The sequence below is a fragment of the Camellia sinensis genome, chromosome 6 (assembly GCF_055761805.1).
Source record: "Camellia sinensis isolate YWXY chromosome 6, ASM5576180v1, whole genome shotgun sequence".
Taxonomy (NCBI): domain Eukaryota; kingdom Viridiplantae; phylum Streptophyta; class Magnoliopsida; order Ericales; family Theaceae; genus Camellia; species Camellia sinensis.
In genome coordinates this window covers 170,131,219-170,155,101 of record NC_138966.1, presented here as the reverse complement: position 1 = coordinate 170,155,101, position 23,883 = coordinate 170,131,219, and the positions used below count along the sequence as shown (strand labels likewise).

Genomic DNA, 23,883 nt, shown 5'->3' with positions numbered 1-23,883 from the left:
ACACATTCAGCTGCGATACCATTTCATTCGTTCATTTGTGGATAATGGAGTCTTGTCACTTGAGAAGATCCAAGGTAGTAAGAATTCAACAGACATGTTGACCAAGACAGTCACCATTGACAAACTGAAGTTGTGTGCAACTTCAGTTGGCCTTCCAGATTGATGAAGGAAGATCGAGTTGCTGTAGCATTCCTCTATGTGATGAAGATGATGGAGAGCTTGTGTTATTAGGTTCCAAGTGGGAGATTGTTGGGTCGGTCAACCCTGATAAGTAATGTTCACTCAACCCTACTATTCACTCAAACACTGGGTCCAATAGGGGGTTTAGGTACTTCCGTAATTCCCATGTGCTTTCGTGTAACCCTAATTCTATACTTATAAATAGATGAGGGGCGCCTCTTTTAGGTCAAGAGAGAGTTGTATCTTTCTGATCATAGTGAAAACCGCATCAGACGTGAACGTAGCCCTATTCTGGGGTGAACCACGTAAATCCTTGTGTTCTTGTGTGTGTGTGATTTCTTCTTTGGAAAATGAGTTGGACCCCCTCAAGGAAGCACCCCCTTTGACCCCCCTTCTCTCTGATTGGTCAGTTTTTCTTTTTTCTTTTTTTTTTCCTTCTCCTCCAATCACCATCCGCCACATGTGTGTGGGGTGGTGGGGGTGATGATTAGAGGGGGTCTCAATCACTTCCCTTCTTCTTTATTGTTATTTCGTGTCTCACTGATCTTGATTAGGAATGGTCAATTCCTTACAATTAAGAGTCAATAATTCAATCATTATATTATAAATATATTAATAAATAAAATATAATAATTAAAATTACAAAAATACATATTTTTAATATAAATTTGTTATTAATTCTAGATTTAAAATTTCATACTTTATTTTTGCAAGAAAACAATCGTAATAAGTTTTTAATTTTGTAAGAGAAATGATAAATGATATATATTTAACAAGTTAAACGATATCAGTGCATGCCTAAATGGTTGTTGGTTGTGCTGCTCTTATATGATTTGTAGGTTCAAATTTAAGCCACAGCATTCATGGGTTGAAGCGATTTTTAAAAAAGAAGCCGGATGTTTAAAGTATCCAGTTCAAATGATTTATTAATAAAATGAATTATTTATTATATGACTAAAAATTTGAAAGGATGAGATATAAGTTTTAAAATTATAAGAGATAATTTGTATTTAAAATAAATTTTAAGGAATGTATTTGTAATTTATCTAATTTTTAAATAGGAAGAACAGAAGCTATATGCGGACCTGTGGTGGGCTGAGTTTGGGTGGCCCGATGGGCTGATATGCGGGTTCTATCCTTCATTTTAGGCCTAGTTCATATATTTTAGGATTGTTGAGCCGGCCCATACTCAGGCCTATCGGAGCTAAAGCCAGTAGAACCCAGACATGGGCTCTAAGGTTTCTGATGAGGCTTACCCAAAAGGCCAAAAATTATATGGGCTTCAGTTGACCCAAAAGGTGTCAACGCTTGAATGTTTATGAACTTTTAGATGAATATTTTGAAATATTAAATACATATGAATTTGATTTACTGTTGTTTAGTTGATTCATTTAATCACACAATCTAAATCGCAATCATAAAAATAAATCAAGCACACATAAAAAGCTTGCTATTTTTAGGAGTAACGCAAGAGTGATCATCTTTATTTATCACATTTGGTTTGTTATGTGATGTATCAATAATGTATTATTAACTTAATTATAAATGCTGAAATCTATTCAACTAATATAATTATGACAAATGAGATGGTAAATTTAATGTAACAAATAAGCATGGTCATTCTAGTATTACTCAATTTTTAATGTGGAAAATAAAATTAAAAAAATTACATAACCTAGTCCAACTAACGATTCACTAAAAAAAAAAAAAAAAAAACCAATTATAATGAGTTGAAACCATCTCAAAATTTATAAAATCAATGCCTCTCGCTCAAGTTTGTAAAAATCCATTTACATAATATTTGTGAACCATACTTTCCCTTAGAGTATGGATCATCTGTCTCACTCTTTATTCTACATTTATCTCATATTATGAAGTTCTTAAAATTATTGATTAAAAAAAATATGTGATAGAAGATAGTACAAGGAGTGAGATATATAGAGGATCTCATGACTTTTCACTCACTCCAATAATTAATGTTCCACCCTGATATTTGGGGTTGACTTTTTTAAGTTATTTTTTGTTGATTTTTCTTAATCTTTAGTGAATTTTTTTTATAAACAAAAAATTAAAATTTTCACTTTTGAGTTTTGAATTCTACTTGAATAGACTAACCCAAAAAAAGATAAAAAATTTAAAAATATTGAAAAGAAAAAGTCCAAAAAGGACACAAAAAAAATGGCCAAAAATTGTTGTTGTTGTTTTTTTTTTTTTTTTAGTGAAAGAAATTGCACAGATATTAGGAATGGCAACGGGCCGGGGCGGGGCCGGGGATCATACTCTCCGTCCCCGATCCTCGATGGTAGAAATTTTCCCGTCCCCGGCCCCAATCCCCGACGGGGAGCGTATCACCGCCCCCCTAACGGGGATCAGGTTTTCCCGACCCCGAAAATTCTCCGGCCAAAAAAAAAAAAAAAAAAACAACAACAACAACATCATCCATATTCAACAACAGCAGATCTTATATATTCATCAACAACAGCAATATCATATATGTTCATCATCATCATCATATATGCGCAAATCAGATTAAATATGAAGTTTGAAAACAGATGTGTATAATGCAAACAAATTAAATTTGTGTATAATGAAACAGATCAAATATGTAGAACAACAAATATATGTACAATGAAAACAGATTAAAAAAAAAAAATTATGTTTGATGAACAAAAATTAAATCAGTATGTGTATAACGAACAAATTTTTTTTATTTTATTTTAATGTTTCATTATCATCATCATCAACAACAATCATCAACTTAAAAACAAAAAAAACATGGATCAGATAAGAGAGAGAGAGAGATGAGGTAGGGCGGTGGTGGTGGTGGATCTAGGTCTTGCACACACGGATCAAATCAGATCTGATCTCACGGTCGGTGGTGGTGGTGCATCTGAATCGTGTGGTTGAGCAGCTCCGACGGCTGAGAGAATGGACGAAGTCGAAGACATCATGGTGGAGATGGATGGTGTGATCAGCGGCGAGATGAGAGAGAGGAGAGATGAGAGAGAGAGAGGAGATAGTTTTAGAGCGGTGGGATGAGCGAGTGAAGAGATGAGAGAGAGGGGAGACAATTTCAGAGAGGAAGTACATAGAGGAGAACGAGAGTGAGACAGTGAGAGAGAGAGAGAGAGATACATATATAAATATAATATAATATAATATAACCTAAACAGCATGCCTAAACACATATAATAATATAATATAGATAGATATAATATAATATAAACACATATATTATATACATACGGGAAGTTTCGGGGAAATTGCGGAGCGGAGCAGAGCAGGGCCAGGGCCGGGGATGAGAAACTTATCACTGTCCTCAGTCCAAAATTGATTGGGGATTTAATTTTGAATACCATTCTCGTCTCCACTGGGGTATTTTTCAGAAAAAAATCATTCTAATCGGGGTCGGGGGTCGGGTCCTGTCGGGCCGGGTTCAAATTGTTATCCCTAACAGATATGTGTATGTATTCCACATGATTGTAAGAGAAGAGGTAAAATTGATCTCTAAGATGTGGCTATGGTTTTGCCCCAAAATCTGTAGATATAATACAGATTCCAGACTGTGGGAATTGGTTGGACCTCCAGATTGGACAAGTGGTGTGTCCATGTGCTTTGTATTAGATGCTCAGATGTAGAAAATTATATATATACGGCTCTTCATTCTGTAGTTAGGTGTCATCTGCAACAAACTAAAAAATCTGGTATGTTCTTCTCTGTCTTATCCTATCTTCAATGATGTATATGATTCTGTTTTCTACCATACATTCATGCTCTTGTTTTATTCATATTTGGTTCCCTTTAAGATTTGCCTACCATGTGTTTGCCAATATGTCCAAACCATAAAAAATTTCATAATAGGGCAAAATGTAATAAATTAGCATTAACCGTAACTGGTAATTGCCATAAGAAAATTCCATTGGTTAGTAATCTAGGTATCCGCATTGATCCTTACTACTCATCACTTATTATTGGATTTTTTTTTTTTTTGGTAGATATTCATATATTTGTTGTTGGGATGCCTGTTGTGTTTCTTTATGGTTGAGATGTTTCATGCCTACACTGAGATTGATTGGAAATGGGCATAACCATGATTTATTGAAATCAATTATATACCCTACTATCTGATTCCTAGGCAAATAGCAGTGTTATAGGTAGGCCATATGTTATCTTTGTGAAATTGTATAATTGAATTTGGAAGATTATTTTTCGGGATAAGTGCGTAGGGATTTATTTGATGAAAACAAGGGCAAATTGAAGTTTTAAGTAGCCGAATTGTAGGAATGGGGACTGAGAACAACAGCTGCATGTTATTTTCTCATTCTCTGATGAATGGCTTTCTTATGTCTCAAAAAAAATTTTTTTTTTTTGGGTAACTCAAAAAATGGCGAGCGATGAAATCATTGCCTTTTATTGCTTGGCTTGACTATTATTGCATTAGAATTGAAAGCTAATGTGATTCAAGATTTAATGATTCTTGGTAATCAACAAACACTATGGCGTAGTTCTGAGTGATCCTGTTAGAGTGCCATTGTGAACTATATACAGTTTTTATTGACTTTGTGAGCAGATAATTTCTTAAACCACTTCACTAACCTTTATTCTTCAAATATCCAGGGTGTAGGAGGGCTCACCACATGGGTTCTAATTCTAAATCAGCTGTTGATTTCATATAAGGTTTATCAGGGGTTTATTTTTCCTAGATTTCACTTGGATGGATTGGAGCTAAGAAATTCAAAGGTGGAGCAATCAGCAGCTGAACATGCACATAAGCAACCTTTTGTCATTGGTGAGTTTAGGCACATCATAGAAGATCTTTTTTTTTTTTTTTTTGTGATAAATATCATATTAGATCATTTTAATCATTCCCTCATATTGTCTTGTTCATTGCACTACATAATGATTTTTTTGATTTGAATTTTGAAAATTGAGATGTCAGTCTATTCTCTTATATGATTTGCACCCCCTTGGTGCCTCTTTTGGCATAATCTATTTTGTTGATTTTGGAGATCTCTTTCCCACCATTGGTACACCTCTTTTCCACTCTTTCTCTCTCCATATAGACATATATACAAACAAACACATGGGTGTGTTTGTGGGACTTGATTCTTCTTGGTTTATGAATATTTGTAGTTGTTTCTTCAATAAAAATGGTTTAAATTCTGGGTTTATAACAATTTTGAGTAGAACATTTGGAAATTTTGATTGAAGGTTTGTGGGTTCAGTTGTAAATTTCTATGTTGGTAGTTTTAAGATGTATTTAACTGACATAAATAGGAGAATCAAATTTGATTGCTCTATTTTTGGGTTAGCTAATAATGGAAGTACACCTCATTTTTTCATGATGGTGCTGAGGATCATCGCTAGTTTCTTTATGATTTCAAACTTGTGCTCTTTTAATTGTCCATTTGGGAATCCTAAGTTTCTGTAAGGGTTTTCTCATACTGGGATAATTTGTACTTTCTTGATTTTGTTTTTTTGTTGTTTTATTTCAATTAAAATACTAGAAGGAAAACTCTTTTAGAGATTAGTTTTTCTTTTTTTTTTTTGGGAGGGGGGGGAGCCTGAAAATGATACATATTCACTTAACTCAAACTATCAAAATATTTGAATGGGTGATTAGGGGGAATAGATGGAATTAATATTGTTGTTAAGAGCAACCCCTAAAAAGAAAAGAAAAGAAAAGAACCGAAAAGAATTGAAAGGAAAGAATAATGTATGTCATATTTCTATTGCTTGACATGATTGTTGGGGCATATATTATGTAGAAACTTCATACGACTTAGTATGTTATTACAATTTGTTAGGTTTTATTTCTTGGCAATCCCGTTTGACAAAACTCCTTTGAGTTGTAATTTTATTCGCATTTTTTATTTCAGTGAGGCTATGAGTTTATTAGATGTGAATCCAACCCGAATTGTGCTTTTCAGAGAAGTTTGTGATGATAAAGCGTTCAAGATTGCCACTTCGCTGATTATGACGGGGATCGAGCTGCCCGGTCAGCTCGCGGGGGTCCAGGGGGCAGCACCCCTTGGCGGGTCCGGGGCAGCGCCACGGCGGGGTCGAGGGGCAGCGCCCCCGAAGCAAAATGCAAAAATGCATTCAAAGTTGCCAGTCCGAACATGTTATATTTTTCCAGTTTTTCTAGTTTTGGCCTTCCCGCTCGAGCAGGGAAAGGGACGCTCGAGCGGGGATTGGAAGCTCTCAGCATCTCTGCAGTCGCCTGAAAAAAATACTGGATGGTGTGATTCGCCGCTCGAGCGGCAAAACTGACGCTCGAGCGTGGAGCTTGTATGAAATCACAGAATTTGAAGTCTCCGCTCGAGCGGGGAAAAGGGCGCTCGAGCGGACCGCGCGATCCAGATTTCCAGATTTGATTAAAGAGTTGGTTTTCTTCTGAAATTAGGATTGCTTTGGTTTTCTATAAATAGTTGGTTTTCTCCCAACACTAAAAAACTTCTCCAGATCTTATTTTTGGATCTTAAGGTTTAGATCTGGAGAGATTTTGCTAGTTTTCTTTGATGTTTTGATTGAGTCTTCAACTCATGTTCTAAAGAGAGTACATCAAAGGTTGTGTTTTGTTCTACAAAAGAGAGTGTTGTTCTTCAGTTGTGTATTCTGAAGAATTCGAGCCTGAAGCTGTGGTGGAATCCAGAGTGGCTCATCAGAAAGACAATTTCGTGGTGAAGATGGGGTTGGAAGTGGCACATAAAGGTTGGTTCAATTAGGCGTTGTGGATTCGCTAGGTAATTGAGAGTATACCTGTGTAATTCCTTTAAATCTTCTTAGTGGATTGTTCTTGTGGCTGTTGCCCGTGGTTTTTTGATCACAGTTGGAGGTGTCCAATTGTGGTTTTTTCCACTTTAATCGTTGTGTCTTTTTGTCTTAATTGTTTGATTGGGATTGTTATATTCTGCTTAAAATTGATACATAATCACAAATCAACATCTAGGGGATTTCTAGATTTTTCACAATTTGTAAATTCCATTTTGATGATTTGGTTTGGATGATCTAGATGCTCAGCATCAGCAATGCAAAGCTCATGTACACTCAAAGTTGCATTTCTCTAATTTGCAGAATTAACCAGGACAGTAGATTTCAGGGGGCTTTAGCATTGGAATCAGTACCAATATGCTTTCTAATTGTGTAGGAAGGCTTTGCTATCTTAATGGGAACTTTCCTGATATAGAATATGCAATACACCCTTGATATACTTGGCATTCTCTAGATGTTACCTTTTATGGGATCAGTAGCAGTGAACATCCTCTATGCCTCACAATTTTTTTATCCACTTGCGTTTTTTGAACTTCCACGCAGCAATTTGGCTTAGAAATGTAGTTACTTTTTGCTTGTTTAGCTAATATAGTTTTCATGTGAAGAATGGAAATGATATAAACTGAAAAATCAATGTGCACTTTATTTTTCTTTTGATGGGCTTTACTCATTTTTTATTTGAATTCGTTAAATATTGAGCTTAATGTCCTAGCTATGACCATTTCCACATATGGATTTCAAGATCAAGCTGTTAATAGTTGGTGGAAAAAGACTAAAACTTACGATTTGGGACACAGGTAATTAACATAGATGACTTGTTCTTTGGAACTATTTTGTTTATGCTATGTGAAAAATTTCTTGGATCCCAATAGTATTTCCTTCTCATACATGCAACAAATTTTTTAGTTTTTTCTTGGATGTTTTTGTTATAAACCTCTAACTCAAGGCAGGAATGTTTATTTTTTGGTACAAGTTTTCATTTTCACAGTAACCTGGTTTGTTAAGCCTTTTAAGCTATTTTTGGGCTTGAAACGAAAAAGCCTATAAATGGTGGTTTTTCAACTTTCTTACACAATACTTCAACGAATTTTTGAATTTTACAAATTGTCCTTGAGCAATATGATAAAAAATGTGGTTAGGTAATCTAATGTTCCATAAACGATTTTTTAAGCAATTTTTTACACGTGAAACGCCTAAAGCAATTGCTAAAATAGCTACTTTCCAATACCAAAACCCTACAGCTACCTTTATGAAAAGTTGAAATAAAAATAGCTGTTGAAGTGTTTGTGCAAGTTTGACTGGTTTCGGAGTTGTGGAAGGAGAGCCCTTAAATTAGATATTGACATGTACCTATCCTTCAAAACAGAAACACAAACAAAAACAACAATTTAGAAAAGCATTTTTTTTTTCCTGGACAAGCTTTATTGAACCTATTTTATTCAAACATATATTATTCAATATTCAGATATGAGGCTGTTAAACCCTACCATCACCTACTCCACCTACTACACCTACCACCACCTACTACACCTACTCTACCCACTTCACCTACTACATCTCCTATATAAGGAGCCCCTCACCATTTGTAATTTACAACATACATCAATCAATAATACAATTCTCTATTTCTCTTTATACATTAAATTTCTTCATAGTATCAGAGCCATAAGATTTAGGCCCGTATTTTGTTTTCTCACCGGCAGGCAGCCGGCCGGCAACCTTGCCTTCGCTGCCCGCTGGAATTTTGTACACATACCTTCACTTTCCTGCATCTTCCAACTTTCTTACAACTGTTGTCCCATAGATGGGCTTCATATCTACCAGTCCATCTATGCCTTGTGACACCTCTATACTGTGAAGTCCTCTGTCCAAATGTATCAATGGACTTCCTATGGCCAACCTGCTTCTGATCAAGCTTCTCAGCCCTCTCTTCTTCCCCTCCTTGAATGGTGTTTGGTACACCTCATGGCCTCTAAATGCATAGTAATTTGACTATTGTTGGTCTCATGATCTGGGTTGTGGTGGTAGTACATGCTCTCTTCTTACATGAGAAGGTAGTCTTTGATTCGCTCCAGTTTCAACAGCCCCATATCCCTCTGACTGACCAGTCTGCTTACTGCGAATAACCTTGACAGAGTTAACCTCGCCAGTGTGAGCAAAGCAGATGTTGATGTAACCTTCGTCCATCCATTGTTGAAGATCACCAATCCAGATCGTCTTATTCTCATCACTCGAACCTTGAATCTGCTGTTGTTGTTGTTGATGATGTATCTGTTGTTGCCGTTGAATCTGCTGCTGCTGTATCCACAGCTGCTGTTGCTGCTGTTGATTCAGATCAGCACCGTTGGTTGTCGATGGCATCATCTTCACAGCCTCAATCTCTCTCCTCGAAATCACAGTGAATTGAAATTCGGCAACAAATGGTAGAGAGAGAGTGTGGTTGGGAAGAGAGAGTGGTAGTGGTACTGTTTTTGTGCGAAGGGACAGAAATCATCACATTTCTCACCTTTTTTTCTTTTATTTTGTCCTCCACTTTACACCTCACATGCCTTCTCTCTGTCTAAACAATAATTTTCCACCACCCAACTTTCTTTTTATTTTATTTTCTTTTCTTTTATTTTATCACCCACTCACTTCTTATGATGAAAACACAACGGACCCAACTTCATGCCAGCCACATGGGCCTGTCCCTCCGCCAATGCTCTCATCCTTTTCCTTTTTTCATATATATATTTATTTCGCCAACCAATACCACTTTTTTTAATTCCTTAATTTATTTTAATAACATGAGTGGCCTCCTTTTTCCACCATCTCCCTCTTTTTCTACACAATATTTTTGTACCACCGCCCACTCCATGATACCCATATTATTATTATTATTATTATTATTATTATTATTTTCACAAAAAAAAAAAAAATTCATTCTAGTTGATTTTTCTGCATTACCACACCTACCATTCGAGTTTGCCAAACACACTTGCTTTATTCATTTCAGGGATCAACCCCGATCACAATTTTACACCAAAAAAAAAAAAAAAAAAAAAAAAAAAGAACAAACAAACAAACCAAAACAAAATAACCACATCCACAAGCAGGCCTTTTTTTCTTCTCTACTCTGCCGCCGGTCTCTTCTTCTTGCCTCCGTCCTGAGCGGCCCTTGCCGGTGCTGCCTCCGTGTTTCCCACGCCACCGAGCACGTTCACTCCCTCCTGCTATTCCACTACAGCATATGGCGGACCTCCAAATCGGAACATCACGGTGGCCTTCCGCTTCAGCTCCTTGTTTTCCGCTTTCAGCACACTTATCTCTGCTCGCGCATCCTTATACATGCGTTGGAGCAGAGCCAGTTGGGCGTTTAACTGCTGCACCTCATTTGTCCTACTCTGCAGCCGATGCGACAAGTTTGTGACCGCAGTCATGGTTTCAACACATGACTTCAATGTATACTGATTCGCCCCAATATCTGATTGCGCTGGCATTCTTTGCGCCACAGACCGCATAGGAAAGGTCAACGGAGCAAACTCAGGGGCGCTTGGTTGAGGTTCACGGGCAACCGCACCAGTTACCTCTCTTGTGGACTCATTGAGGTCGGGAAAGAGAGTGAGCAGACTACGGGACGAAGAGGCCATGTTATGGGTTGCTGAGTGTGTCAGAGAAGGGTTGGTTACAGAGTGTTTACAGAGTGTTTCAGAATGCAAATGTTCAGCGGTTTCAGACTGGTTTGCACAGCCTCCGCCTCAACCTTGGTTAAATAGCCAAGGCAGACACGCGCATCGCGCGCCACTTGATGCCAGACGACAAAACGGGCGCGCAAGCCAATGTGGTGACGCGCCTCGCCATCATGTCCGGTACATCTTTTTATGACTTGGGCTCGCCTTTTGATGGCACGCCTTTTTATGGATTGGGCACGCCTTTTGATGGCGCGTCTTTTGAAAGATTGGGCACACCTTTTGAGGGTCCGACAAGACTCTGTAAACTGTCCTGACATTGATTCCGGTTAGCTCCTTCATGGGTCCGACAAGACTCTGTAAACTGTCCCGACATTGATTCCGGTTAGCTCCTTCATGGGTCTGACAAGACTCTGTAAACTGTCCCGACATTGATTCCGGTTAGTTTCTACAAGGGTCCAGCAAGACTCCGTAAACTGTCTTCTACACCGGTCCGACATGACCCCATAAACTGTCTTCTACATCGGTCCGACACGAGCCAATGTCCTCTACAACGTTATGACACCACCATACAGTGTCCTCTACAACGTTATGACACCACCATACAGTGTCTTCCCCAATGGTCTGACACGACCATACAGTGTCTCCTATCCTCTTTTATTTTTATGTATTAGTCTATTTTCTTGTTTTGTTACTCTCTCCAAACTCAAGTTGGTTAGTTCCTATCCCCCTTGAGTTTGCGGGGGGCTGTTAAACCCTACCATCACCTACTCCACCTACTACACCTACCACCACCTACTACACCTACTCCACCCACTTCACCTACTACATCTCCTATATAAGGAGCCCCTCACCATTTGTAATTTACAACATACATCAATCAATAATACAATTCTCTATTTCTCTTTATACATTAAATTTCTTCAGAGGCTATTAAATTTTTTGGTTTGCAGCTGGACAGGAGAGGTTTGGAACATTGATAAGCTCTTACTATAGAGGTGCACATGGAATTATCCTCGATAGGCTATTTACAAATGCAGAAAATTTGCATTCTAGTGTCATTTATGTGGTAGTTACACTTTTGACAGTATTTCACATGGAATAGTTCTTTGATTTTTTGGGGGTAACACATGAATTCTGTTGAAAATTTCTGCTCGGTCACATGCTTCTTCCTACCATTTCAATTAATTTAAATAGTTTTAATTATTGATGCGTTGTTGTCATCTTTCCTCTACCTAATGTTTAAGAAACCACTTTTGTATTTACTTTTTGTTTTAGTTTATGATGTAATAGTGATGGCCAACTAGTAATTAATAAAATGGAGACATGTTAGCAAGATGAGGTTCACAGCATCAATGGATTAGAAAACAGGTAGGTCCAATTGATCTTACGCTATTAGTGTGCACAAAATGACCTCTTTGCAAGCAGTTTCTCAAACTTGGTTTGATAATTACAATTACTAGTTCAAAATTAGTTTTTCTCAAATATTTATTTTACACATAATCTACTTGGCTTGCCAAAATCTGGTTTCATTTACAAAATCTATCTTCACTTTAATACACAAAATCTACTTTCACTGACCATTTGATCCATTGATTGTTTCACTACATAAATCAAACTTTCTCTAGCTCATACATGCGAGTAACAAACAAATAAGGAAACAACTTCACTTTCATGCCATATGCAACGAATTATTTTTTTCTCTCCTCACTCATCCTTGCATTACATTTTGTTTCTACAACGTTGTATGTCGAAAGTTCTGTTACTGAATATATTGTTTTATAGTTTGCTCAGTTCCAAACAATCCTAAACCCTTGACAGTCCATTGTCAATCTATGATGATATTGGAACTCATGTCCTCACCTTTGGTGAAGATTTTCATTGGAGTTTTAGAATTAATATTTTCTATACTACTCGCTTCTTCTGTCATTTCTGGTGGGGTTCTAAGCAATTGAGTTTCGATGTGTTTTATTACTATACAACAGCCAATTATTGCAAAAGTCCTATTGGAACATATACTTGTTATTGGATAGTGAGACCAGAGGGATTCTATATGGCTAATTGTAATGCAACTTGGTTCAAACAATATGATTGGGCTTGATCGATATTAGTTGTGAGCTAAGAGTTTATGTGCCTGCTTTCTTTTGATGTATTAATAAACTAAATAAAAAAAATTACATCATCGCACTTTATACTTTCCATTCAGTTGTTCTATTGTTTTGCAAATATTAAGATTAGTTGTGAGTTAAGAGTGTATGTGCAACCTTACTTTGATGTATTCGTAAACTAGATGCTATGAAGAATTATATGTTTATATATTATGTGTACTTGTGTTTTAAACTTTTGCAAATATTACTCACAAATGTTTTTTTTTTTTTTTCCTTTTTTCCACTTATTATGTTGTGAAAATAATCACTATATTTGAATGAATTCAATCGTAGTAACCAAAAAAAATAAAAATTAAGTGCATATATAATTTAATTACATATATAATTGAATGCAATACTCTTATTATGTACAGTGACGGAACAATTAAGGGACCAGGAGGCATGTGTCCCCCTTATTTTTTATTTTATTTTATTTTATTTTTTGCATATAAGGAAAATAATTAATAAATAGGAAATTTATACATTTTTCAAATTACAAAATAACGATAGTCGTTTTGATTAAAAAAAAAAAAAAAAACCACAACAAGCCACATTATTATGTAGGAAAATTTTATAAAAAAAATTTCAATGTAACAGTGATACAAAATTATCACTTACATGTAAACATAATTAACCCCACTCCGAAAATATGAAATTATTAAATTGTTTAATTATATTTGACAAGTGAAATTAGCCTTTCATGCGCCATTTTACTATTGGTTAGTGATACCGTATATCAATGATTGATATGGAATTACTATTATTTATATATTATTATATAATCTATCATAAGATATACATAATTTTTTTACATTGCTTATAATATACTAGTTATAAGTAACACTATATTTTCACTTCTAATTTTTTACAAGGTCAATTGTAAAAACAAAAATTTTAAAACTTTTATATTAAATATTTAATATTTTATACTTAATATTAATTAAAAAAATTATTATCTACTGTTATTGATTATAAGAAAAAAAAATTAAAATTTTAATTAATAAATACCTCTCTAAACTATTTTTCCAGCTCCACCATAGCTTATGTGAGATGAGAAAGCTGATTTTGTCATCGAAATATGTTAAATAGCTATAAATAAGTTTTACATACAAAATTGTGGAAATTGTTTGCTAGAAGTGGCGGGTGACAATGAAGTGGTCTGCACGACGATAAATACTAAAATAAATAGATTTTTTTGTTTCTTTCTTTTCTTTTTAAGTCTCTTGGATGTCTTGTCAAAATATAAGAAAATTTTTAAATTAGTAGTAGCTTTACAAAATATTTATAAATTTATGAAAAAATTTATAACTTTAGTTCTTAAAATTGATGAAGTTTACTATTGATTTGTAATTTTTTTTTAAAAAACATGCACTTCAGGGAGGAGAATAATTTATTTATTTACTTGATAAGAGATGCATTGAGATCGGATTATCTATTTATACTTTCTTTGTCTTTTATTCTAAATTATTTTTGTATTTATATAATTAGAATTTGAGCTCATTATGGAAAAAAAGAGAGAATATTATTTAAATAGAATTAATAAGTACAAAATTAAATTCTACATCAATTTACTGGGTTCAAAATATAATTTATTTTTAATATTTTTTATAGGAATTTTTAATTTTCTTAAAAAAAATTACAGATAAGTGGTAAACTTTGTATACATTAATAGTTAAAATCATACATTTTTTCATAAATCTATCATAATTTTCTGATAGTATCATGTGCGGTAATTTCCTTTTTTTTTTAAGGGAAAATTAATATATATGTATTTATTTATATATTTAAAAGGATAAATTACAAACACACTTCTTGAGATTTAGTTAAATTACAAATAACCCTGTGCTTCTAAAAATTACGTTATGCCCCCAAGGTTTCTAATTTCATAACACATAGGTCCTTTTATTAATAAATCATCGAGTTAATTAACAGTTTTTCATAATTTTAAAATTTTATTTCAATTAATAATTCAGATAATTTTATTATTGTATAGGTGAACAGTTAGAAATTTCACTTTTTTAATTAATTCTATTAAATAAAAAATTATGACAGGAAAGTATTTTCCAAACCATAGGGAACAATTCATATTTTATACAAACCTTAAGGGGTGTATTTGTAATTTACCCTATTTAAAAAGAAGAAAGTTGATTTGGAAAAAGTTAGAGAATTCATAAATTAGTTACAATTAGGACCCTCTCTCCTTGGTTGATGTCGCTTTATTCGAAGCAATGTCCCTCCCTTTGAAAAAAACTCTGACCTGTATGCAACGCCCTCTCTCTCTCTCTCTCTCTCTCCCTCCCTCCCTTTCTCCCCATCAATCTCTGTAGCTCAAACAAAACTCAAAATTCAAACACTAATTTTATCCAGAAAGGTAACCTTCTGAGCTCAAATCAAGACAAAAACAAGAAATTCTAAGTGAACAATCAGGTACCCTCTTCACTATTCCTTCTCTATGTTTTGTAATTTTCAATCCCCTCTTCCCGGGTACATTTGATTTTTGTGTAAAACCATCTTGGTTTCCATTCTTTCACATGCCCTTTGTTGTGGATCAGGGGCACACCAGGAAACACACACAAGTAATAACACAAGAGATTTAACATGGTTTGGCAAATCGCCTACGTCCACGGACAGCAGATTCACTATATTGAGAAAAGTATTACACACTCTCTGTATTCTCTCTTCCTCACAACTCAACACTCACCACATCTATATTCTGCTCTCACCCTCTTTATATACACACACAAATGGGAGAGAGCTGGCTGGCCTTGCACATGGCCAGCTGGTTAGTCAAAGGTGGATAGTCTTCCTTTGCGGCTTGTCGGTTGGCAGCTGCAATCAAGGAACGTTGGTGTGATGCTTTCATACTGATGAGAATCACCCCTTTCACATGGGGTGATATCAACAAATCACCCCCTCAACCCATGTGAGGTGATCTGTTGCACACATTGCTGTTAATCTTGTCACGCCCAAAATTCAGCATAGTCTGCATCTCCTGAAGCTAGAGATAATACACCAGAGATATAAGAGGAGGAGGGAATCCTACATCCTACATCCTCAACTCAACTCACACCACTCTCTGATTTGGAGAGAGCCTCTGCTCCTATCTCCCACAGATCTCTTCCACGCTTCCTGTCTCGGATGTCTTCACCTGCTATGCTTGAACTTGCGTAACCAAGATATTCTACACCCCCTGATTGGATGTCCTGTACCCCCTGCTAGGATGCCCTTGACTATCATGCCTTTGCCTTTTGTCCATAGTGATTGATCAACACTGCCTTGCACCTGAAGGTGCTTAGTTCCGAAAGATGTTGACCAAGTCCAAAAATGTTGGAACTTGATCCCAGAAACCACTTTTGTGAGCATATCGGCCGGATTATTTGCAGTACTAATCTTTTGAAGCAGAATATCCCCTTCATTCACAATTTCTCGGATAAAATGGAAATGGACATCAATGTGCTTGGTGCGGGAATGATGAACCTGGTTCTTTGCCAAACAAATGGCACTCTGACTGTCACAGTACACCTCAACGTGCTTCTAAACAGTACCCAAGTCCTCAATCAACCCGTGTAGCCAAATAGCTTCCTTAAAGGCTTCCGTCACTGCCATGTACTCTGCCTCTGTAGTAGACAAAGCCACCGTTGACTGAAGCGTTGACCTCCAACTCACCGACCCTTTAGCAAGCATAAATACATCCAAGTCACCAGCATAATCTGAGTTCACATATCCAACCAGATTCTATCCAAGTCAGTTATCTTTCTCGAACTTCAATCCCAGATTGACCGTGCCATGTATGTACCTTAGGATCCATTTCACTGCCTGCCAGTGATCTTTTCCTGGATCATGCATATACTGCTCACCATACTCACAGCACGTGAGATGTCAGGCCTTGTACAAACCATAGCATACATTAATGCACCAACTGCATTTGCATATGGAACCTGTGTCATATGCTTTCGTTCTTCTTCTGTGCGCGGAGACATCGGAGCACTAAGCTTGAAATGAGGGGCCAATGGTGTACTCACAACTTTGGTTTTCCCATTTATGCCAAATCTGTCTAACACCTTTTTTAGATACTGGGTTTGTGTTAGACAAACCGTGCCCTTCTTCCTGTCTCTCTTGGTCTCCATGCCAAGAATTTTCTTTGCTTCTCCCAAATCCTTCGTTTCAAACTCTCTTGCCAACTGTGCCTTGAGTTTGTCAATCTCCACCTTGCTCTTAGATGCAATCAGCATATCATCTACATATAAGAGCAAATAGATGAAGGAACCGTCGGGAAGCTTACGGAAATATACACAATGATCAAATTGACTTCTTGTGTATTCTTTTTCTATCATGAATCGATCAAATCTTTTGTACCATTGTCTCGGGGATTGCTTCAATCCGTACAGCGATTTGTTCAGCTTACAGGCCCAATTCTCTTTTCCAGCAACTTTGAAACCATCTGGCTGGGATATGTATATCTCCTCTTCAAGATCTCTATGTAAAAAGGCAGTTTTGACATCGAGTTGAGCGAGCTCGAGATCAAACTGTGCAACCAAAGCTAGCAAGATACGAATAGACGTGTGCTTTACAACAGGTGAGAATACCTCATTGTAGTCTATTCCTTCATTCTGAGCATAGCCTTTAGCTACCAATCTAGCTTTGAATCTGATATTGTCTTTGCCTGGGATGCCTTCTTTCTTGGTGTAAACCCACTTGCACCCAATTGCTTTCTTTCCCTCTGGAAGTTGCACTAACTCCCAAGTCTGGTTCTTGTGAAGTGACCCGATCTCTTCATCCATAGCCTCCCTCCAATTAACACTTTCTGCATTCTGCACGGCTTCTTTGAAAGTGCAAGGAACATTGTCTTCAATGATTGGAAGTGCATAGGCTACCATATCGGTCATCCAACCGGGTTACTTAGTAACCCTTTTTCCTTTCCTGATTGCAATGGGTTCTGACTGTTGTAGGGCCTCTGGATCTTCATTTTCATCTGAACTCTCTTCAGAGCTATCCACTGAGACTTCTTCAGGATGGTTGATTGTTTGAACAGTCTTTGCTGGAGTCTCAAACTCCACCTGAACTGACTTCTTCAATGCTTCCTCATTCTGTTGAGGATTTGGTTGCTTCAGCATTGTAGACTCATCAAAGGTAACATCTCTTCTAGTGACAACTTTCTTTGATTTAGGGCACCAGAGTCTGTATCCCTTGACACCGTCACTAAAGCCCAAGAAGATGGCTTTCTTGGCTCTTGGATCCAACTTAGATTCTGTAACATGAAAATAAGCTGGACATCCGAAGATACGTAACTGATCATAATCAGTAGCTGGCACTTCTAACCATACCTCCATGGAAGTCTTGCCATCTAGTGCTGCAGTAGGTAGTCTGTTGACAAGATGACGAGCATAGTTCAATGCCTCACCCCAAAATGCTTTGCTCAATCCTGAATGTGACGAGCATACACCAGACTTTCTCCACCAAAGTGCGGTTCATGCGTTCTGCAACTCCATTTTGCTGCGGTGTTCCAGGAACTGTGAAATGTCTCACTATCCCTGCATTCTGGCAAATCTCTAAGAAAGGATCTGATGTGTATTCCCCACCATTGTCAGATCTGAGCTTCTTGATCTTTCTGCCTGTCTGGGTCTCAATCATCTTCTTCCACATAAGAAAGATGTCTAAAACTTCATCTTTGTGCTTTATTGTGTAAATCCAAACTCTTCTTGAGAAATCATCAATGAACGACACAAAATAGTGTTTACCTCCCAATGAAGTATTCTTGGAAGGACCCCATACGTCGGTGTGAACGTAGTCTAGAATCCCTTTGGTACGATGAATAGCAGTACCAAACTTGATTCTTGTTTGCTTGCCCAGTACACAATGCTCGCAGAACTCAAGCTTCCCTATTTTGGGGCCTTTTAATAGGCCTTGCTTTACTAATCCTTGTAAAGTCTTCTCACCGACATGCCCTAGGCGCATGTGCCAAAGTTTGGAAGTGTCTGATGCATCATCTTCTAAGCTGGTAGAGACAGCCACTCTCTCTGTGACTGTAGAGCCGTCTAGGAAATATAAATTTCCCTGTCGAGTACCCTTCATTGCAACAAATGCTCCTTGAACAACTTTGAGGACTCCACCTTCCATAGTTACTCTGTAACCTTTGGAGTCTAAAAATCCCACTGAGATGAGATTCTTTGTTAGATTTGGTACATTCCGAACATCTTCAAGAATTCTGATTGTTCCATCATGTATCTTCAGTTGAATTGTTCCAATCCCCTTTGTCTGGCAAGCTTGGTCGTTGCCCATCAGCATAACTCCTCCATCGAACTCTCGTAAGCTTGAGAACCACTGCTTGTTAGGACACATATGGTAGGAACATTCGGAATCTATAATCCATTCATCAGACTGGCCATATGACGAAACTGTGAAGGCTGCTCCTTCACCATTATCTCCATCTCGTGCAACGTTCACCTTTTCTTCTTTCTTGTCTTCATTGGGACAATCTTTTGCCCAATGCCTCTTCTGGCGACAAGCAGCACACTCGTCTTTTGCAAGACGTCTTCTATTTGATGATTTCCCTCCGGATTTTGAGCGAGACTTTCCTCGCCCTGCATATCTTCTGTTATTTGTTCTGCCTCTGACTGTCAATGCCTCGGATGCTGAGTCCCTGTTTGCAGACTTATCTTTCCTTCTAAACTCATTGTTTACCAAGGCAGTTGCAACATCAACATACTTGATCTTTTCTTTACTATACAGTAAAGTGGTAGTGAGATGATCGTATGAGTCAGGCAAGGAATTCAACAATAACAATGCTTTATCTTCATCACCAATGTGATCATTCAAAATTTTCAAATCTGTAAGAATTTTGTTGAAGTTGTTTAGGTGTTCGTTCATCGAAATACCTTTCTTGTAGTCGAAACGAAACAACCTCTTCTTCAAGTAGAGCCGGTTCTCAATGCTCTTTGTCATGAACTTATCTTCCAGCGCCTTCCAAAGCTCCTTCGCAATATCATATTCTATGAAGGCGTACTTCTCCTCTTTTGCAAGGCAAAGTCGGATGGAACTGCAGGCCAAGAGATTCACCTTCTCCCATTCTATCCCGTCCAGATCATCTGGTTTGTCTCCCAGAGTGAAGTGCAGGTTCATCTGGACAAGCATATCTTTAACTTCGCATCTCCACATGCCGAAGTTGTTGCTTCCATCAAACTTTTCTACCTTGAACTTAGCATGGGACACCGGGGTCCAATGCCTAGAGTGGCTTGTACTCACTGGATTACTTACGGACTCGGTTCATCTGGTCTTGGTTGCCCTGGTGTTAGTAGATTCTGCCATTAAACTGCTTTTTTTTTTAGAAACTTCGATTCAAAAAACTGACCATACGGATGTGTCTGGAATACTGCAAATAGTTGGAAAACATTATTGGATCATCAAAAGCGGACTCCGAATAACTTAGTTTTGGCCAAAACAGTTTAGACGGTACAGATCTGCAGAATCTGGTACGTCTGAGAAGCACCGAATAATTACTCTGGCACGGTGCGGTCAACGACGGCTTGGCAGCTCGATCAACGCAGCTCAGTCAACGGCTCTGTGATGACGTGGTTGACATGTGGCCTGTCTCTCTGACACGTGTCAATGACGTGGCGAAATGATGTGGCGGTGACGCAGTGCTTGCGTGGCGCTGACGCGGCGCCACGTGTCTCGTCTTCTTCTTTCTGCCGTGCGTGTGGCGCGTGCACGCGACTGGGCCGACGCACCGGTGGACTGTAAGGCGCGTGGAGGCGCGTGCAGAGAGTGGGCCTCACGCGCAAACTTCATGAGGCGCATGAGGGCGCGTGGCTACTCTTCTGGGGCTGTGCTTTGCTTGGTTGGACTCCTCTCGTCGAGATCTTACTCCTGGTATGCTCAAAAGTTGATTTCGAGCACTTCGAAATCTGGGCACTTTCAAAAAAAATTCGATTTTTCACTACCCGAGCTTTGATACCAATTGTTGTGGATCGGGGGCACACCAGGAAACACATACAAGTAATAACACAAGAGATTTAACGTGGTTCGGCAAGTTGCCTACGTCCACGAGCAGCGGATTCACTATATTGAGAAAAGTATTACACACTCTCTGTATTCTCTTTTCGTAATCTCTCTTAAGCTCACCATTCACTACTCACTGTAATCTCTCTGCTCTCTCTACCTCTATTTATACATGAGAAGGGAGGGAGCTGGCTGGCCTTGCACATGGCCAGCTGTTGTTCAACGAAGGTGGATTGTCAACCATGGCGGCTTGTCGGTTGGTAGCCGTAATGGAGGAATGCTATGGGATGTTTTCAGATTGAAGAGCATCACCCCTTTCACATGGGGTGATATAACACCCTTTTCTTTTTTGTTGAAGAAATCTCTTGATTCAATTTTGTGGGTACATTCATTTTTTTTTTTAGGGGTTAATTTGGATAAAAATGTGCTTTTTTAATTCATTGGTTCATTGATTATCCTCAATTTTTCGCACAGTTGAATTTGTGAGTTTGTCAATGGAATACTACCTGAAATTGGCGAATGTTTGATCAATGTGGGATTGTAGTCAATTACAAAGTTTGTGTTTTTGTAATGGTGTGTGATACTGATGGACATCCAAGATAGCCCAGCCCATGGTCTGGGTAATACTGGACGAGGACTAACAACATAATGGGCATCAAATAGGGTCCGGCCCACGACTAAGGACCCAACCCACAAACTAGATATTAAAGCCCGGCAACCTTGAGAAACCAATGATGGACCAGGACCAATAGCATTCAAACACCTGTCAGGTAGGGAATCAGCCATGTGAACAAACAAAGATCCTAAAAAGTTATTGCACCCACACATCAGTCGTTAATAAGGCTCTCATAGCATTAAATATGACAACCCCTTCACGTCGGAGGATACAGATTCACCATGAATGATGCAAGCTAGAATATAGACTTTCGACCAACAAGACAGTTTGGAATGAATAAGGAAATGATGAACAAAGGATATAAGGAAGCTTTCGAGATACGTTAAAAGTTAATTTCTTCTTCTGTCACCTCTATCTATCAACAATCAATCCCCCCTAACCTAACTTGGTCGTCAGAGAGTTTGTCGGGGGATCCCTTCCTCCTCTGGACCTTTCTGCAGGCTCGTCTGGGAAACACCGAGGTCAGCAGACCTGTTGGAAGCGTGGATCAGTCTGGCCCATCCTCCGTTGGAATCGCAGCATCATCAGTTGGCACCGTCTATGGGAACCCTTCTTTGCAAAGACAGTTGTGTTCACTGTTACCGGAAGGAACCCAGTTATCACCCACCTCTTACTTTAGGGTGGATGGTCACGACCAGGTCCATGGCTTCCCAATACAATGCTGGTAACCTTGAAGCTGAGTCCTCTAATCCAAACAACCCATCCACATTTTGTCAAACTCGCCAACAGCATCAACTATTTAACCGAGCAAAACCAGGACTTGATCAATGCCTTGCTCCAACAGGATCTCCCCATTCCTCCTCCACTATCACCAGACATCCCTCCAAATTGGGAACAAACTCCAAGCCACCCACTCCAACCACATGCTCCTCGAGGACCTCTTTTCCTGCCTTTCATCCCACAAGCTCACTTGCCAAACTCGGAGGGTCTACGACCCCTGCCTCAAGAACATCTTCCCCCGCCTCAGGGTTCGCATCCCTCACACTGCCCTCCCGTCCCCGAAAATGAGGCTAGCAGCGTTCAACCCCCATTCTCCTTCGGTGGTGACAATGTCCCAATTTGAGACGCAAAACTGCGAGCCATGAAGCTCCAACTTTAGGGGGTCAGGCAGAACATGCAGAACAAACCTTCCACAACAACCAACTCCTCTTTTGCCGCATCTATCAGGAATAAACCCTTACCCTCCAAGTTCAAGATGCTGCTGATTGACACCTTCGACAGCACAACTGATCCGGTCGACCATCTAGAAGCTTACAGGACCCTCGTGATCCTCCATGTTTTCCCTGACGAAATCATGTGTCGTGCTTTTCCCATAACGCTCAAGGGGTTGGCGCGACTATAATTTAGTCAATTACCACCGGACTCTGTCACCACTTTCCAGCAGCTAAGTGACTTATTCTTGAGCCATTTCATCGGCGCTCAGGGTCAGTGATGACCAGCGACCCAGCTGTTGAACATTCGGCAAACTGACGGGGAATCGTTGCGCAGTTTTGTCACTCGCTTTAATTCAGAAGCCCTCCAGGTTGAAGAGAATGATGATAAGGTCATCTTAACAGCCTTCATGGCCAGTCTATGCCCATCAGATTTCCTTTTCTCCTTCTCCAAAAACCCTTTGGTGACCATGGCCATCCTTCTTACCAAAGCCCAGAAATATATGAATGCTGAAAACTCTTTAGCAGCCCGCCAAGACTCTACACCTAAACCCTCACAACCCAAAGATAAGAGAAAAGAGTCAGAACCCAGACATCCCCAATACACTCATCCTGACTAACCTTTACGCTCCGACTGAGCTGTTTCTCCTCGATCGCCCGGCTGCTTTGAGCTGTACACCCCTCTCAACACGCCCATAGAGCATGTCCTAAACCAAATCTAGCAGGATTATAACTAGAAATGGCCCTAACCTTCCAAGTTTCCTTCCAATTGACGGGATCAGTCCAAATACTGTCGCTTCAATCGTGACCATGGCCATAACACGGATGAATGCATCAACCTTAAGGATCAACTCAAGGACATGGTCCGTCAGGGATGCTTGACTCGTTTCACTATGCCCCAACCTCACCAAAGGGCCAGAATCGACCCCCCAAAGCGAAACGACAGACGCACCCCACCACGATCGGATGATCAGCCGACCAGCCTCAGTAGGAGGGTGACAAGGCCCAACACTAACCTCGAGCTCCAAGAGCCCCCGCTCCCCTAGCTGGTGAAATAAAGGTCATTGCAAGTGGACTTGCGTGTGGCGGACCGTCATGGATGGCACAGCGAGCTGAGCTCTGATGAATCAGGTAGGGATCGGACAAGGAAGTAACGTTGGTCGACTGACCCCCTAAGAAACCAAAGCAATGGTCGGAACCGATTACCTTCACAGATGCAGATTACGAAAACATTCGATACCCCCACGATGACCCACTTGTCATCTCCTCTTTCCTTTCCAACTACAAGG

At 38.8% G+C, this 23,883-nt stretch overlaps 1 protein-coding gene across 13 annotated transcripts in view; it reads left to right on the top strand.

Annotated features, from left to right (window-relative positions):
• Window positions 1-2,748: 2,748 nt before the first annotated feature.
• The window catches only part of LOC114265336 (uncharacterized), a 34,130-nt gene continuing 12,995 nt past the window's right edge, over window positions 2,749-23,883 (top strand). Inside the window, exons 1-4 of one of the 13 annotated variants that reach the window (XR_014333485.1) lie at window positions 2,749-3,884; window positions 4,798-4,969; window positions 7,697-8,426; window positions 11,552-12,943. Coding sequence is in view for 2 of the 13 variants with exons in the window: in XM_082875302.1 (XP_082731428.1) it covers window positions 3,998-4,102; window positions 4,798-4,969; window positions 7,667-7,751; window positions 11,576-11,618 (405 nt within the window). In the remaining 11 variants the exon portion in view is untranslated. The other 12 variants (XR_014333483.1, XR_014333482.1, XR_014333481.1 and 9 more) reach the window with 12 other exon arrangements.